This window comes from Balaenoptera physalus (assembly GCF_965194825.1).
Source record: "Balaenoptera physalus genome assembly, chromosome: 17".
Lineage (NCBI taxonomy): Eukaryota > Metazoa > Chordata > Mammalia > Artiodactyla > Balaenopteridae > Balaenoptera > Balaenoptera physalus.
The window spans coordinates 44191210-44209024 of NC_138895.1; the positions used below are offsets into that span (position 1 = coordinate 44191210).

General features: G+C 35.9%; 2 protein-coding genes and 1 long non-coding RNA gene across 9 annotated transcripts in view; 1 reads left to right on the forward strand and 2 right to left on the reverse strand.

Moving 5' to 3' along the window:
* Window positions 1–2368, reverse strand: part of RAD54B (RAD54 homolog B) — a 131915-nt gene extending 129547 nt beyond the window's left edge. For 3 of the 4 annotated variants that reach the window (XM_082433412.1, XM_082433409.1, XM_082433408.1), the window contains exon 1: window positions 122–2368. The gene's annotated coding sequence lies outside the window, so the exon portion shown is untranslated. The remainder of the gene's footprint in view (window positions 1–121) is intronic. The other variant, XM_082433410.1, reaches the window with a different exon arrangement.
* The window catches only part of LOC309646800, a 186897-nt gene that overhangs the window by 147655 nt on the left and 21427 nt on the right, over window positions 1–17815 (forward strand). The window lies entirely within an intron of this gene.
* Window positions 9740–17815, reverse strand: part of VIRMA (vir like m6A methyltransferase associated) — a 60274-nt gene continuing 52198 nt past the window's right edge. For 3 of the 4 annotated variants that reach the window (XM_082433405.1, XM_082433407.1, XM_082433406.1), the window contains 7 exons: window positions 16440–16592; window positions 15502–15662; window positions 14740–14836; window positions 12902–13068; window positions 12116–12447; window positions 11073–11216; window positions 9740–10081 (listed from right to left, as the gene is read on the reverse strand). In XM_082433405.1, coding sequence (XP_082289531.1) covers window positions 9927–10081; window positions 11073–11216; window positions 12116–12447; window positions 12902–13068; window positions 14740–14836; window positions 15502–15662; window positions 16440–16592 — 1209 coding nt within the window. In that variant the 3' untranslated portion in view covers window positions 9740–9926. The remainder of the gene's footprint in view (window positions 10082–11072; window positions 11217–12115; window positions 12448–12901; window positions 13069–14739; window positions 14837–15501; window positions 15663–16439; window positions 16593–17815) is intronic. The other variant, XM_082433404.1, reaches the window with a different exon arrangement.

Consider the following 17815-nt stretch of genomic DNA (forward strand, 5'->3'; position numbering starts at 1 on the left):
GAGCTCCGCCGCCTTCCTTCCCTCCTCCGTCGGAGGCCTGCTCCGGCGCCTCTCCCCTCTTTGGTCCACACAAGCCTACAGGCTGTCGCAGCCTCACAAGCCTCCCCCTCCAGGGACGCACCAGAGAGGTTCCGAAGGAAGCTGCGCCACCAGCCAGGAGGAACCGGGGTAGACAGCGCTCCCTCAACGCCAGAGCGGCTCAAGGTTCCCGCCTCGGCGCTGCCAATTGCGGACGAGCCCATCGCGCGTGCGCACTACCTTCCGCAGATTCCCCGACCAGCTCGACTCTGATTGGACGACCTTATCGAATCACTGCGCAAGCGCTTTTGCGTTTCTCCTTGAGCTCTTCCAAGTTTGCTTCGGGATTATGGTTCAATTCGAAAAATATTTATTTGCTGCCTACGGTCAGACATGATGTTCATGCTGAGGCTACAGACCACATCCTAGGACAGATGAGGCGTATTTCTTAAATCTGAGAACATCTACATGGATATGTTTGTGCAGTTTGATGGTCCGTCTGCATTGTAAAAATATAAAAATATAATGGATTTTTACCATATAGCTCCTAAATTATGCCGCATTTTAGGAATGAGGTAATTTCAACGACTTTGTTAATATGTTCCTTTTAGGTACCCAGCCGAAGTAAGTGAACTGACGTTTTAAAATTGGTCCAACACCTTTTAATATGGTGACTAGTTAGAAATACATAGGTCGTGGGCCCTTTAATGTAACAGTATCCCCAAACCAGGTCACCGTCTGTTAATATGTAGAAAAATATTCCGGTTTGAACACTTAAAAACGTGTGAATACAATAATTTTCATCATTTAGCATGATTTTCAAAAGCCATTAACTCTAAAAATACGTGAAGAATTACAGTATTAAATCTTACCAAATTGTAGTAGAGTAGCTTTTTTATATAATAAATTGTTATAATTTTTTGGACTTTATTTTGGTAAAATCAGTGAGGAAGTGGTAGCTGAAGCAGAGTGAGTTCAGAGAATAGTAGATGAGGTCAAAGAGATAACAAGGAGGGGGAAAATCATGTAGAAACTTGTGGCTTTTATTCTGAAATGGGAGGGTTTTGAGCTGTTAGGAGACTGTTTACATAATTGAGACGAGAAACAATGGTGGCTTAGCCCGGGTGGCTGCAGCAGAGGCGGTAACATTTGGAGTCAAGATATGTTTTGAAGGTAGAAGCCAGATCAGAGGTAGAGTGTGAGAGAAAAAGAGCAGATAAGAATGACTAAGGTTTTTGGCCTGAGAAACTAGAACCATGGAGTTGCCATTTATTGAGAAAAAGAAAATAGCAGAGGAGTAGTTACCATGAAGGGAATATCTAGAGCTCAATGTGGGTACATCAAATTTGAGGTGCTTACTAGGCAATGGTGGAGATGTCAAGATGCAAATCTGGGGCATCACAGGAGAGGTCTAGGTTGGAAATTTAGAGGAATCAGCATGTAGAGGTGCTATTTAAAGCCATGACCCCAAGAACAAAAACTTTTAAAAACAGACAAATAAAATAAAGCCATGACTCTGAATGAGAACAAGAAAGTGAATATAGTTTAAAAAAAAAAAAAAAAAAATCAATCCTGGGGAATTCCCTAGCGGTCCAGTGGTTAGGACTCAGCGCGTTCACTGCAGTGTCCTGGGTTCAAACCCTGTTCGGGGAACTAAGATACCTCAAGCCATGAGGCGCAGCCAAAAATAAATAAAAAATAAAAAATCTTCATCTAGGCAATTCTATGGATACAGATATCTTTGGAAAAAAAACATTTTGGTAAACTTTAGTTCCTTTCCTTTAATCATTAATTAAATACTAAAGTGTTATCACAATTAAATACTTTTTATAAGGACATTATACTGTGTCCTCAGGTTCAGTTAACTTTAGAACTACTGAAAGTAAAAGTTTCTGTAACTTTAAATTTTGAATTAACATTTGTTAATTGGGTTTTGATAATGTTGGCTAATTGATTAACCAACACCAACATCAGAGCTGAATGTTTCTCCTAGGGGGAATGGAGAGGAGAAAAAGAATTTGAATTCCTCCTTTTCGTGAGATTACCCTTCTTTTTTCAGTTGTGTTTATTCCACTTGTCTCTTAGCCACTACATTTCATCAATTTTGGACTGCTACTTTTTACTTCAACTGTTCAATAAATATCTGTAATAACATCTCTTATGATTCATACTCTACAGTACACACATTCTGAATCCTATTTTTTAAATTTATTTTTTACTGAAGTATAGTTGAATTACAACTATGTGTTAATTACTGCTGTACAGCAAAGTGACCCAGTTATATTACATATATACATTCTTTTTCATATTATTTTCCATTATGGTTTATCACCTGAATCCTATTTTATACTTAAGAATATATGAGAAAACAGAGGCCCACTGATAATTTAATTTGTTCATATCACATAGCAAGTTAATGAATAGGAAAGTCAGGACTAGTGCCTAGCCTTTTTCATTCCTAATTTTTATGCTTTTTCATCAAAATGAGTTTTGGAGATACAGTTATTGAACAGCTTTTTAAAATTTCACATGCTTATGGAGCAGCTTTGGATATTTGTTTTACATGACTTTGGCTTACAAGTGAATTCTTTCTGATTCCTTATTTAACTTAAAGAAAACAATGATTCCAGAGGACCCTAAATTGTTCTAGCAGAGCCAGGTGAAATGTTTAGTCAGAGTAAGTAGCAATTGTACTGTTCCAGGTTTACCAGAACATTGAAAAGCTTCATCCCTAAACAACTTAAAGCAGCTGCAGACTTAAGGGGGTCCATTAGGCCTGCTTTAGTTCAAACCTTTACCAAAATACTCCCAAAGCCTCTCTTTAGCAAACAAAGAGAACTTCACTGAGGAATAATATACAGTTTGTCAACACAAATCATTTTTTAAGATTTATTAACTTGAAGGACTTCCCTGGTGGTCCAGTGCCTAAGACTCCACGCTCCCAATGCAGGTGGAACTAGATCCCACATGCTGCAACTAAAAGTTCACATGCCACAACTGAGAATTCGCATGCCACAACTGAAGATCCTATGTGCCACAACTAAGACCCAGCACAGCCAAAAAAATAAATAAATAAATATTTTTAAAAAAAGATTTACTAACTTGAAAAAATTTTAAGAATTTTCTTTGGCTATTTTAGTCTTCTCCTTTGCTTTAGTCTTTGCTATTTTAGTCTTCTCCTTGCAATTCAGCATTATATTTTTCCAAATTAATACCTCAAAACATTATTCCATTTAAAACCCTTAGGGAATTCCCTGGTGGTCCAGTGTTTAGGACTTGGCACTTTCACTGCCGTGGTGTGGGGTTCAGTCTCTCTGGTCAGGGAACTAAGATCCCGCGTGTGGCTTGGCCAAAAACAAAACAAAACAAAATAAAAACCCAAGAATACATAATATGATAAACATACTAACCAGAATAGGGTCATTAAAAAACTACACTTTGAGGATACTTAGGCAGCATGAAACAATGCAGCATATTTAAGAACATCTTAGATATGAAAGAAGCAGATATAAGAACTTAGAACACAACAATCAGAAATGGAATTTCCAAAGCAGTCGGTAATCACAAAAAACACAACTAGATTCTGCAGTTACAATCTAGGACCACAAACCCAAAGGCAATCTTTATATGTAAACTATTGGCAAGAGGAGGGCTTTGGCGCACATAGCTTTTAGCAATCTCTTCTCTGTTCCCCACAAATTGAACATATTTCTTACTTCTCAGTCATGCTGCAAATAGCATTATGAATTCTGCGTACCTTCCCACAAATTCACACTCCAATATAATTGCCATGACAAAAGTTATAAAATCTTTCAAATTGCCAAATCTAGGGCATCTTTTCATCTTCACCTTTTGTGATCATTTGGAGCATGTGGCACTACTTACCACCCCTAAACCTCAGGTCTCTTGAGCTGCTTCAGTTCTGCTTTACTGACATGCTAACTTATTCCTCATCCTGCTCAAGCACCTGCCCGTCTCTTTTCCCACTAGAAAGTACTTTCAAACCAGTAACTGCTTCGTATAATTTTATGCCATCATGGCCTAATATAATTCTAGAGGTATTAGAGTGTCTTAGAAATATCTTTTCTATTTGATCCTTCCATTTCCATCACCACTATCTTAGCTGAGGACATTACTTTTCATCTAGGTCACTGGATCCAAACCTGGCTGATGAATCTCCTGAGAAGTTTTTAAAAATAGATTTGTAGCCCCTGGAAGTTGGATATTTTTTAACTTTTTATTCTATATTGGAGTATAGCTGATTAACAATGTGTTAGTTTCAGGTGTACAGCAAAGTGATTCAGTTATACATATACATGTATCTATTCTTTTTCAAAATCTTTTCCCATTTAGGTTGTTATGTAATATTGAGCAGAGTTCCCTGTGTTATACAGTAAGCCTTGTTGGTTATCCATTTTAAATATAGCAGTGTGTACATATCAATCCCAAACTCCCTAACTATTCCTCCCCCACCATCCCTGTAAGCATAAGTTCATTCTCTAAGTCTCTCTTTCTGTTTTGTAAATAAGTTCATTTGTATCATTTCTTTTTTGCATATAAGCCATATCATATGATACTGCTCTTTCTCTGACTTACTTCACTCAGTATCACAATCTCTAGGGTCCATCCATGTTGCTGAAAATGGCGTTATTTCATTCTTTAATGGCTGAGTAATATTCCACTGTATATATGTACCACATCTTCTTTATCCATTCCTCTGTCTGGAACCTGAATTTTTAATGACCTCCCCAGATGATTCCTAAATTTGAAATCCATTGATATACAAACTTTGGGGGGCATCAAACTTTAGCACAGTCGCTTGCAGGACTTGTCAAAGCACACATTGCTAGGCCCCACCTCCAGTTTCTTACATCTGGGGTGGTGCTTAAGAATATGCACATCTAATATATTCCCAGCTGATGCTGGGCTGCTGGGCTGAGAACCATTCTTTGAGGATCACTGATTTATCAACAGATCTTTGCTGTAATTGCTTAATTGCTCTTCCTGACTCAGACTCTTCCCTCTCTAATCTGTCCTCCCTGCTGCACCAGAGGAAGAGTGTTTCTAAAGCAGATGATTACGAGTTAATTTATGGAAAACACCTTTTATAGTGACTGGCTAGTAGTAGATCCTCATAAAAATGTACCAAATTTTAAAATGTCATTCAAATTAACAACAACCAAACTTTAGTTACTCCCTATGGCTTATATAGCAAATAATAAGACCTTTAATAATTTTCATAATTTAGGCCTAATCTCCAAGTACACCTTCCCTCCATTTCCTCTACTCCCACCCCTGCATTCTACACTGGCCAAAGTAGACTACTCACTGTTTTCTGCATTTTCATACCGTCTACAACCTTTTATATTTTAAAGTATAAATACTATATTTTAAAAATACTACCACATGCCCCAGAGTATCCTGGAAATTCTTAGAAAGTGGACTATTTTCACTTACAATCTATGTCTATAAGACCATTATAAAATAGTGCCCCCAAACTAAAAATCTCCCTAAAAAAACACATCTAAATTGTCTGGTAGAGCTATAAATTAGTATAATTCTACTAACTTACATGTTATTTCTCAAGCAGGCACTAATTCCAATGACTTCAGAAATAATTTATCAAGTACGTCATATATGGTATACATTTTTCCAGGCCAACATTTGAACCAATATTGCTCTACATATTTTTTTAAAAATCAAATATAGACTTTAATCTCCAAAATTCAGTGAGGTAGGAATAGCAGAGAGATTTGGCTCCAAAGTACTTCTCTACAGTATCACGTCCTATCACAAACTTACTCGGTAAATTTTACCATCTCAAATGAAAATAAGTTTTTATAGTAATCAAGTTCCAATTTCTAAAACTGATCTTATCTTCGGGCTGGAACCCTCTGGCCACATTTTGCCCTGCACATTTGCTTGGCTCATATAATGTTTTAAATTATTTAATTTCAATTGCCATACTTGAAAACTGATTACACATCAACAATCCAGATTTTTGGCTTCTTTTTAAGAGTCGAAATCACATCCATTAGGATGGATATTATTAAAATAAACAAAAAGAAAATAAGTGTTGGTGAGGATGTGGAGAAATTAGAATTCTTATTGGTAGAAATGCAAAATGGTGCAGGCACTATGGAAAACAGTATGGCGATTCCTAAAAAACTTATAAAAGGAACTACCACATGATGCAGCATTCCTGTTTCTGTGTATGTTCCCAAAAGAATTCAAAGTAGGGTCTTGAGCAGATATTTGTATATCCATGCTCATAACAGCACTATTCATAATAGCCAAAAAGTAGAAGCAACTCAAATGTCTATTGACAGATGAACGAGCAAAATGTGGTATATACATACAATGGAATATTATTCAGCCTTATAAGGAAGGAAATTTTGACATATGTTACAGAATAGATGAATCTTGAGGACATCACGTCATCAAATTCAGAGACAGAAAGTAGAATGGTGGGTGCCAGTGACTGGAGGAAGAGGGGATGGGGAAGTTGTTGCTTAATGGTTATAGTTTCAGATGTGAAAGATGAAAAAGTTCATGAGGTTGGTTGCACAACAATGTAAATATACTAAACACTACTGAACTGTAGACTAAAAAATGGTTAAGATGGTAAATTTTGTGGTTTTTTAACCACAAATAAAATTTTTTTTAATTTTAAAACTTAAAACAGTAAAAACAAATTTTTTTAGAAGATGCATCAGCATTGTATCTGTCCGTTTTCCAACATATCAATCAGCTGAAGCAGAAGAGTAGTTTAACACTGTAAGCCCTCTCCAGGGCCACCAGCTCCAACTCTCCAAGTTTTCTCCCTCATACCAAGGCCAAAGTGTCAACGGCCAACTCTTCCGCGGTTTTCACTGCCTATTCTCTCATTTCTGTTACTTTCAAGGCCATTGCTAGTACTTGAGTTTGCATCCTTTTCTCTGGCTCATGAATTTACAGAATGTTTATAAGATCTTGCTCATTACTTCCCAACCTGTCCTTTGAATTTAAAAATACAAATCACATGCATATTTTTTCCATCCTAACTAGCCTTTATAAAAAAACCATTTCAAAGATGTTATTTATGGTCTAACAATATAATTATAATGTCAAGTCTTTTCTTTTTTTCCTTCGGTTATTTTAAATATACACTTACTTTAAAAACTCCACAATAAAACCAGTTTGAAATGTACTAGTTGGATTAATCAAGCACTCCAAGTTGTTCCGTATTCATACACTCACCTATTTACTTTAAAAAAAAACTTGTTTACATGATTGTTTTCTCTATTAGATATGAGCTTCTTGAGGGCAGAAATTGCATCTTATTCATCCTTATATTCCCAAGGCTGTACTACGGTATACGGAACACGATACTTAGAAGACTTACTCTCGTTCCTACATTCTCTGTCTCTCTGTTTTTGCAATTTTTTTGCACTAAGCAATAAAACTAAACTGGACCTGGTACTGCTTCACACACCCTGATGACTACCATTGCTCTTAAATGAAGCACAGCAATATTTCAGAGCATTTTTTTCTTTGGGACTTCCCTGGTGGCGCAGGGGTTAAGAGTCCGTCTGCCAATGCAGGGGATATGGGTTCAATCCCTAGTCCGGGAAGATCCCACATGCCGCGGAGCAACTAACCCCGTGCACCACAACTACTGAGCCTGCGCTCTAGAGCCCGCGTGCCGCAACTGCTGTAGCCCGTGTGCCTAAAGCCCATGCTCTGCAACGAGAAGCCACCGCAATGAGAAGCCCACGCACTGCAACGAAGACTAGCCCCCACTCAATGCAACTAGAGAAAGCCCACGCACAGCAAGGAAGACCCAACACAGCCAAAAATTAAATTAATTAATTAATTAATAAAGCAATCATTTTTTTAAAAAAAATAGATCATTCTATCAACTCCTTGTGTTATAGATTAAATAAAGTTTTATTCGCAAAGGTATTCTGAGTTTTACATTAATCTCTAAACACCACTTAAAACTTTTCCTGAAATCTCTTGCGTAAAAAAGTTTTGCAAATAATACATATACCTATTCTACCAAAGTACTCATGAAACTGATGTTTATTTTTGAAGGTGTGTGGCCTTACATGCACATCTAAATGCATATGACAGCAACCACCCCCCAGTACCTATCTGGCTCACCTCTGAAATGACTAAAACAGACTGGTAGGTCTTTGGAATTCCATTTCCATAGAATAAATTAATCTGATCTCTAATGCCATTCAACCTAAAAAGTAGCTTCTTAGCTCTCCATGATGCAAAGGAGAACTAAAGAATTAGGAGCTAGCCAACCTGGTTTTAAATCCTGTTTCTATCGCTTTTGAGTAAAGCTCCTCAACTTTCTCCATCTGTGAAGTTAGGATAATACCTCTTTTGCTGGACTGAGTGATATATGCCTGGTATTAATTTGCTTCTACATTAATAATTTATTACTTTGGCTGGCCTGAATTACTGGGTGCTAACCTAACAAACAAGCAGAAATGGCTCTCTGATATTTCTGAGCTTATATTCAACCTAAAGCTTAAAAAAGAAACATATCTATATATGGCCATATATTCTTATTAAGAAATATAATTATTTAAACAATTATTTTTACATATATTGTGTCAGACATTAAGGACAAACTTCAAATTCTATCTACTGTGAAAAATGCATATTTAGAGAAAATGAGCATATTAGTTACAGGATTAGAAAGGGTTTAGGTTACCTTGGGTTTTTGAGGCCATTAGTTATGAAAAGATTTCTGTTACCTTCCACTTAAATACCAGAATCTTTAGAACTGAGCTTTTCCTCAAGGTTTTCCTAGCAAACAAACTTTCTATTCACTCACAAACAGTTCAACAAAACAGCATTATAAAGGGATGGAATGAGACTCATATACTCCTTTGTTGTTTAAGAGAACTCTATATAGGCTCAGTGTGTTAAGATATCTCTTGGGGAAAACATGACTATTTTCTCAAAGTATAAACTTCATTTCTGCATATAAAGTACAGAGTTTATTAGATGTTTCTGATTTCCAAAATAACAGTATTAGGATATGCCTCATTTTAGGCTTTAAAAAACTGCATAATAAAATAGTGTAAGTAGGTATAAAGCTAAAGCACAAAGCACGTATGTATTTCTTTCTAGCATAAAGGAGAAGAGTGTCATGTTTCTTTCTGAACAGCTAAAAGGTTCCCAAAATTGTGCACTAGGTCACCCTAGTAAATTAACACGAGTGCCATATGACATTTTAAATTTTTGAGAACACATCTGTTGGACACAACACAAAATGCTAGCTCGAGGTAGTTTACATTTTCAGTATTAGATAGCATTATATTCCTTCCCATGGCAGTGTATCTTTGCAAAACTGGATTTTCAGCAGTTGAAGTAAGTACTATGCAAAAAGCATAGTGGAACAGGAATACTGGCAGTGTTCAAGCTGATTCCAAGGTCTGAGAAGTTGTGCAGCAACCACCATTACTTGTTAAATTCTTATTAAGTTGTTTGGACCAAATTGCTTAATAAATGGAATCATTAGGCATTTCTTTTGGCCTAGGTGTATTGTGAAAAGACTACTGAAACAGTAAAGGGCAACATGAGCTGAGAAAGTATTGGGGACGTCTGTGGTATACGCAAGAAATACACTAAAACAAAAACGTTATTTCACTGTTCATTTTCTACCTAAGAGATTTTCTAAATAGTCATGTAAGAAGGGGAAAAAATATATACAAACATACAAAGTTTCGATTTTTATTGAAATCTTGTGTTAGGTATCAAACAAAATTTGCTTTCTTCAGATAAAAATATTCTCTCAGATGTATCCAGATAACTGCTAAGTCTAAATTGGTCCTCCAATGTCTTGTTTTATTTTTACTGTCCTCATGAAATGTTCATATACACTTAGGATGTTCCCCAAAAAATTTTTATCGTGTAAAGGACCGTACATGACGACCTCTACCACTGCCTCCACTAACAAACTTTCCTCTTGAGCCTCCACTGCCGCTATTTGCACTTGCCCAGGAAGGCCCCAGTCCCCCACGACCTCTGGAAGCACGGTCACGAGGACTTGGGCGATAGCCTATAAAAGAAAAGAATATAATTTTCAGTTGCAACATCCTTTCCTTTCCCATTACATAAATACTAATCTACACCACCGAGCTCAAACCAAGACAGGGATTACTGTTTGCTCCTTTAAAACCCAAGTGCAAGTTCTGTGAATGTGCTGAAGACCACTGGGTTGTCCACTTTAAATAGGTAAATTGTCTAAACATAAGAATTACATCTCAAATAAAGCTGTTATTTTAAAAATGTCCATTTGGGACTTCCCTGGTAGTCCAATGGTTAAGAATCTGCACTTTCACTGCAGGGGCACAGGTTTGATCCCCGGTAGGGGAACTAAGATCCCGCATGGTGTGTGGTGCAGCCAAAAAACCAAAAAATTTGCATTTGAAACCAAAAGCTACATCTGACCAGAATTTTGGACTTGACATAGGAATGTTTTAGGGGGGAAAAAAAGGTTATATGCTTACATACACAAGACAATACTGTAAACAAAAACAGAATACAGTGGACCCTTGAACAACTCAAGGGTTAATCCAAGTATAATTTATAATTGGCCCTCATATCCAGAGGTTCCTCTGCAACCTCGATTTCAACCAACCATGGATCCTATTTATTGTTAAAAATATCCCCATATAAGTGGACAACCCTTGCAGTTCACACCTTCATTGTTCAAGAGTCAACTTGTATACTCTATGAAGACATCTCGGTTTACTTTGGTCAAAAAGGTACCTTAAGGAATGATTTTCCTTCTTTATTGAACTATAAAAAAACAGCACATCAACATGGAACTACTCATTATACACACACTGTTCAGAATCTAAAATTCTGAGTATTTATACAGAAGATGTACACTGGGCACTCACTCACAGAAATAAAATTAAATTGACTTTAGAATTATATGTCTACATTCTAAAATATTCTCTCCCAAAATGAGAATATATGACATTCAACAATCTGAAAAGGATTCACCTCCCTCTCTCTCAGAATTATCAAGTAAGAACGTGTACCTGTAGAACTAAGTGGTCGTAATGGTGGAAGAGGGCCCCTGTTAAAATTGCTCTGGCCTCCACGACTTTCATTGTAAGTTCCTCGGGGAGTATTCTGAGCACTCCAACTGGAGCCTCTTGTTCCCTCCCGACGACTGTAGTTTCCTAAACATAGGCAACATGATCAAAATCTACTTTTTCCACAACTTCAACTGGATTAAGGAAGATATGACATGTTTTTCTTAATTTTCAAAAGCAACGGAAGAGAAACTATGAAATTTTGTACATGGAATAAAGGTAGAGGGGCAGCATCGTATGTAGTCAGAAGCAGAGGCTCTGGAGCCAGACTGCCAGGGTTCAAATACTGGTTCTGCCACTTAAATTTTATGTGTCCTGGTCAGGTAACTGACAAGTTTTCTCTTCTATTAAGTGGGGCTACTAAAAGAACCTATCTCATGGGGTTGATAAGAGTATTACATGCAAAGTGCTTAAAACAGTTCCTAACAAAGTTGTGTGTTTATTATTAATGTAAACACCTTTTCTCTTTTGCTCCCACCCTCTTAACTCAGAAGCATGAAAACATGTCATCAATCCACTAGTAAAATATAATTTCTGTAAGTTTATATTTTAGAACTCAGATTCTAAAATCTTGAAAAATTTAAAACAGATTAAATATAACATTAGGAAGCAAGTAGATAAGAGAATCAATGGTGAACTACACAGAACAATCCTAAGGGAACTGTTGATAAATACAACTGTGAAAATAATGTATGGAGTATGCATATTATTCAGAAAGGATAAACACAATTCTCAACGTAAAAAGGAAAATAATTAGCCAATACTTCTTTTAAAATCATCACTAAATATGCAATTAATCAAAAGTTAAATTAAAAAATGATTTTTTCCTATACAATAAAGGACTTTGCAAATAGTACCATTGGCCTAGAGCCAGATTAACTCTAGTAATAGAAAAATACTTTATCTGAATTGCTTCTATTCAAATCACGTCTATTCAATATTCTAATATTAGAATAATTCATTAGAAAACATACATAATTCATTACCTTTTGAAGCAGGTGGTGTAAAAAACCTATTCTGACTGTGAAAAGCACCCCGTCCTCCCCGATTGCCTGAAAATCCACCCCGAGAAGAAATCTTCTGAGATACTTTGAGTGGCCGTTTTGGTGGGGGTATTCCATCTTGAGGGACCACTTCTTTACTTTCGGCTGCAACAAAGTCATCCACATGCATAGATGGTGGTCTGCTTGTGTTCTGTTTTCTCTGACGAAAAATATCATGGGGTCGTATACCCTGTCCAAATCCTCCTCTGCCCCTTCCTCTTGGTGGTGGCACAACATGGGCTCGTTTGGCAGGTTCAATGTATTCAGATTTTCCACTATGAAAACAAAAATACTGCATGAAAACTTTCTCCTTTACACATTTCCAGTGAAAATATAAGCCAATCTTTGCAATACTGAAAACTACATATCAATTATTTCTTATCCCAATTTTGTTAAATTTGCAAATATCTCTATGACTTTCCAGGGAAATACAACAAAACTAGCTAAGAATGGTACTCACATTTTATTGATATGACTAACAATTTTTTTAAATAATCCAGTTTGCTCTTTTTCAAACCTTCTGAACTGTCATTAAGCACAACAATATAATAAGTGTACCAGGTATGTCCTGGCCAAATTACTATCTTTTAAAAACCTCAAAACAATATTCATGACTCAAGTATTATGTCAGCTTCCTTTCTCCTTTAATAGTCATGTGTCTATGAAAACACATTAAAATAAATAAGCTTACTCGACCCCAACCAAGATCTTTATTAAAAGAAATTTTACCTTGAAGTTATAAAGGTCTCATTCTTGTGCTTCCCAAGTTTGAACCCTTTAGTAGTCTTGGTTCTTCCTGGAGATGATGGTTCCGACAAAAACGAGCGCTCTAATTCCGAGTGCAAGTCAAAGTCACTACAACATTTTTCAGAGAGCTCAATCAAGTCAACCTTTACCTGCAGTCATAAAAATGAAACAAAATGAAAGATATATCTTAAATGTAACTGTTAATGTGACATTACACTTTAAATGTACTATTAATATATCATTTGATTACAGGGATTCTTATCTCCTATAAACTATATTTGAGTCTCATAATAAATAAATTATAGGTCCTTCATCGTTTCAAAAAGCAACACCATTGGTAGTTTTTAAAAAAATACCTTAGGAATTCAGCTGCTTTCACTTGAGGGTGGGGTGGGTAGCACTCCTCCTCACAGAAGGGCTATTAGTCTGGGAGACCTCTGCTGCCTGACAAGGATCTCAGCATTTCTCTATATAAAGTAACAATGGAGTATCTCCAGAACTTTTCCAAAATAATCTGAAAATAACATACTCCACAAGCCTTGTATAGTCACTACATATTATAAAAGGATTCTGTGCCACAGATCTCCTAGTTTTATGAATTTAATGAGGTTCCAACCTAAGCCAACTTTCAGAAGAATGAAAATTATGTTTAAGTGTTATTCAAATTAATCAAACCTAAAAGACCAAAAATTTCCCTAAACCCCAAAAGGTCATAACCATCATCTCAAGACAGCTGTGATTCAACATAGTTAGAACACAAATATTTTCAACCTGTGATGCCAAATATGGTAGCCCCTAATTACGAGTGCCTACTTAAATTTAAATTAATTAAATCAAAATAAAATTCAGTTCCTTAGTCATATTAGCAACATTTATTTCATTGCTCAAAAGTCACATGGGGCTAGTGGCTAACTGGACAGGGCAGATTACAGAACATTTCTCTCACTACAGTTCTAAAGAATCACTGAACAACTTACACTAAAGAAAAAAACTTGTTTAATGCAATTTTAATTCAATTGCATGTGATATTTTAAAGAAGGAAAAGGAGTCCTCAATACACCAAATACACCTTAAATGTGAAGCAAATCATTCTTTTAGCTTTATTGTACATAATGAATATTAGCATTTTTTGGACCAGGGAATATCCAAATATATTTCTTTCTTGGAGTATCCACTCTTCTTCTGGAGTACCCTTCCTCTTGATTTACAAATAAATCTGATGTTATCAAAAAAATATATATTTTTTTAAATCAAGAAAAAACAATATATGGTACAATAAGATGTGACTGAAATCATCCTCCCTATGAGAATCATTAAACAGACTGCATTAAAAGCTTTAACTATACTTTTACCTATTCAGTATTACGTTAAAGAATGTCAATTTGGATTCATACTATATTATTTTAACAAATATATTTTTTACATTTCCCCAAATTAAGAGCAGATACCACAACAGAGCAGATTCCTCCCCTTAAACCCAAATATAGGAATTAATTATAATTTTGTGGAATACTATTCTATACCCTACAAATATAAGAAACCAAAGTGCTTCAGAGTACTTATGCAAAAATGTGATTTTCCACTCATTCTCAAATATACAGATCACTAACTAGAAAGAGGCAAAATAGGTAGCATAAAAAAACGAAGAGTCCTGGACACCATTAAGTGGGCAACTGACATAAAAATAATGCAGTACTAGTCCCGAGACAGACTTTTAACAGTCATATAATATGTAATCTACTTTAGTCCTAACAATATGCAAAGAAACAAAAAATCAGCAGAATTTTTTCCTAAATATTTAGTAATAAAATTACTTATACCAAATCCAGATCTGTATCAATCTCTTCAGCCTGAAATGGAGTGAACCACATAGATTTCAACTGATCATCCATGACATCAGCTAGCACATATGCAGTTCTAGAATAGAGAAAGTATTTTTTAAAAAGCAGAATTCCAAAATTAAATATTTTAGCTTAACTTCTAAGTAAAACATGTGAACAGCACAATTAAAAATATTACCCTCTAAAAGTATTAGTAAGATTAGCACTTAAAAAGACTCCTTCGAGAAGCTATTTAAGAATTAAGTGTCCTTAAAAATCAGTAACTTGGAAATTAATCCTGTTGTGACAAATTTTGATCTTTCAATAAAATAAAACAGAGCCCTGGCTTTATTCCCAAAAAGCCAAGTTTATAACACTGTACCAATGTGTAATTTTTCTAAATTTAGAGAATAATTCCATCATACTAAATATTCATTCTGCTCTAAAAGGACAGTGCTCCAAAGATCAAGAGGCATATCCTCTAGACCAGGGATCAGTAAACTATGACCCCCCATTCTGCCAGCCTGTTTTTGTACAGCCTGCAAGCTAGGAATGGTTTGCACATTTTTAAAGCTTTTTTAAAAAAACAAAAGAAACAAGCAAAAAGCTATAGAAGTATATGCAACAGAGACTGAATGTGGCCTGCAAAGTCTAGATTTTTTATTATCTAGCCCTTAGAGAAAAATAAGTTGCTGGCCCTCTCTAGATCCCAGCCATTAAATATACAATATCTATTCAACCACAAAACATTGCTTGTTTTACCTATTGTTAAATAGATTCTGGAGAGATTCTGGAGCTGAAAGTACTGGTTCTACATCCTGGTCACCAAGAGGTAAAGGATCACCGGATGACTCCAGCATCTGCTTAAGTCCAACCACATTGTCCAACAAAGAATCCAGATTGTCATCATCTTTTGAATGCTCCTAGATACAAACAAAAGCAGAATAAGAAGGTGGAGGTAAAACCTGAACATTTATGCCCATCATCTACTGACTCTTTAGTAGAAAAGGTGGTATTATTTCACTACTAAGAAATTTGGAACACCATCAAGAAATTATCAACTTAACATTAAACATATTAAAATAAAACAAACACCAAAAACGACTGTTGTTATTTCTAAAGAGTGGTAGCAGGGGGCACCCTGCATTCAAACAATAGATAATTCAAAAAGTACTGCCTTCATGTACTCCTTAAAATTCATAATAGTATGGGGACTTCCCTGGTGGCACAGTGGTTAAGAATCCGCCTGCCAATGCAAGGAACACGGATTCAATCCCTGGTCCGGGAAGATCCCACATGCCGTGGAGCAACTAAGCCCATGTGCCACCAACTACTGAGCCCATGCGCCGCAACTACTGAAGCCCGCGTGCCTAGAGCCCGTGCTCCCCAACAAGAGAAACCACCACAATGAGAAGCCCACGCACCACAACGAAGAGTAGCCCCCGCTCGCCGCAACTAGAGAAAGCCCGCGCACAGCAACGAATACCCAATGCAGCCAAAAATAAAACATAACAAAATTTTTTTAAAAATTCATAACAGTATGGAAGACTTCACTCCAAATTATTAATTCAGAGTATAAATACCCAACTGAGAGTTCACTATTTTAAAAAGTCACTAAGAAAACTTGTACAAGTCAAACTGAGAAGAAAATATGTCTTGGGAATGAGCTCTTCTTATTTTGTTTTGTTTTGTTTTTTTACCAAAACAAGCTTCTCTAGTTCAAGGAACAAATTTTCTGGACTTTCTTCTTTGCTTTGTAGAAGCTGTTTTAACTCTGCAGCATTAATACTCATCGTCCGTGATGGATGAGCTCCCTCTACTTCCATGAGACCACTATCATCTCCACAACATCCCTGTAAATGTCACACACAAGTTAAATTTGAGAGCAGAGAAATTTGCAAAATGCTTCCAAACTTACTCAGATATTTAAGACTGCTGCAATCTTCCCCTCAATGTTTTGTTTTTACATCAGTATGAATGGCTAGTTTTAAGAATGCCAGCTCAAGGCTGAAACAAGTTTTCTTTGAGTTAAGACTCACAAAATAAATAGGTAAACACTTGTATTCAAATTACTGGCACCAAGATTTCTCAACAAAAATATCCAATGACAAATACACTGGCACTTGCAGGAAACTTAATACATTAATTGATACTCAAGTTAATAAAATGCCTGCTATAACAGAGAACTAATGGAAGCTGAATTTGTTTTTTTCTGGAGATAAGGCAAACAACTAAAGAAAACAGTAACTATCATATTTAAGACTATGTGCAGTCATACAGAAAGTTAACATTTTCTGCTTTAAAAAGTATGCCACATAATAAAATGAATATGGGAATGGTGAAAAAAATTCACCAGGCAAAACAAATCTCAGTTCATGACAATAAATCCATCCATATTGTCACATATGAAAGAACACTTTAGTTTCAAATCTTCAGAACACAGCCCTGTTTTAAATGGCTCAACATGAATATTGGTCCTACCAATACAGATGTAAGAGTCAGTATTTTTAAATTAACAGTAACAATTAAAATTTGTTTGTAACTCCTACCATTTGTCCTATAACTGGACACATTTTGGTGAAAACTAAATGAAAATTGTTCTTCACAGATTCCCAATCAAACTGATACTGTGCTTGAAGCACACTTGTTCCTTTCAGAAAACACTAGACTGAGGAAGTCATTTACACTGTACTAAGGAAGAGGACATACAGTTTTAATAAGAAATTCAATAAACCATTATGTCTACAAGGGTTTTAACTGCTCTGTTTGGAGGTAGCAATGAAGACTAGGTTGACGATGGTCTACTTCATGTTTTATTTTTAAAAAATTAAGTTAAATGGGTTAAAAGCAATCAAAATGCACTAACAGACTGTGAAGAGTTATCTTTAAAGGAACTGTCCCCTACATGTTGTTAAAATGTATGAATTACAGACTAAATTTATTTTATTGAAATAAGTATATTAACCAGAATACAAATTATCAAGGCATCTATCTGACTTCTTTCCTCACTCTTAGTTATTCTTACCACTTTAACCAGAGGTGGGAAGTTCAGTTTAGCTGAATCAGAAAGTATTAT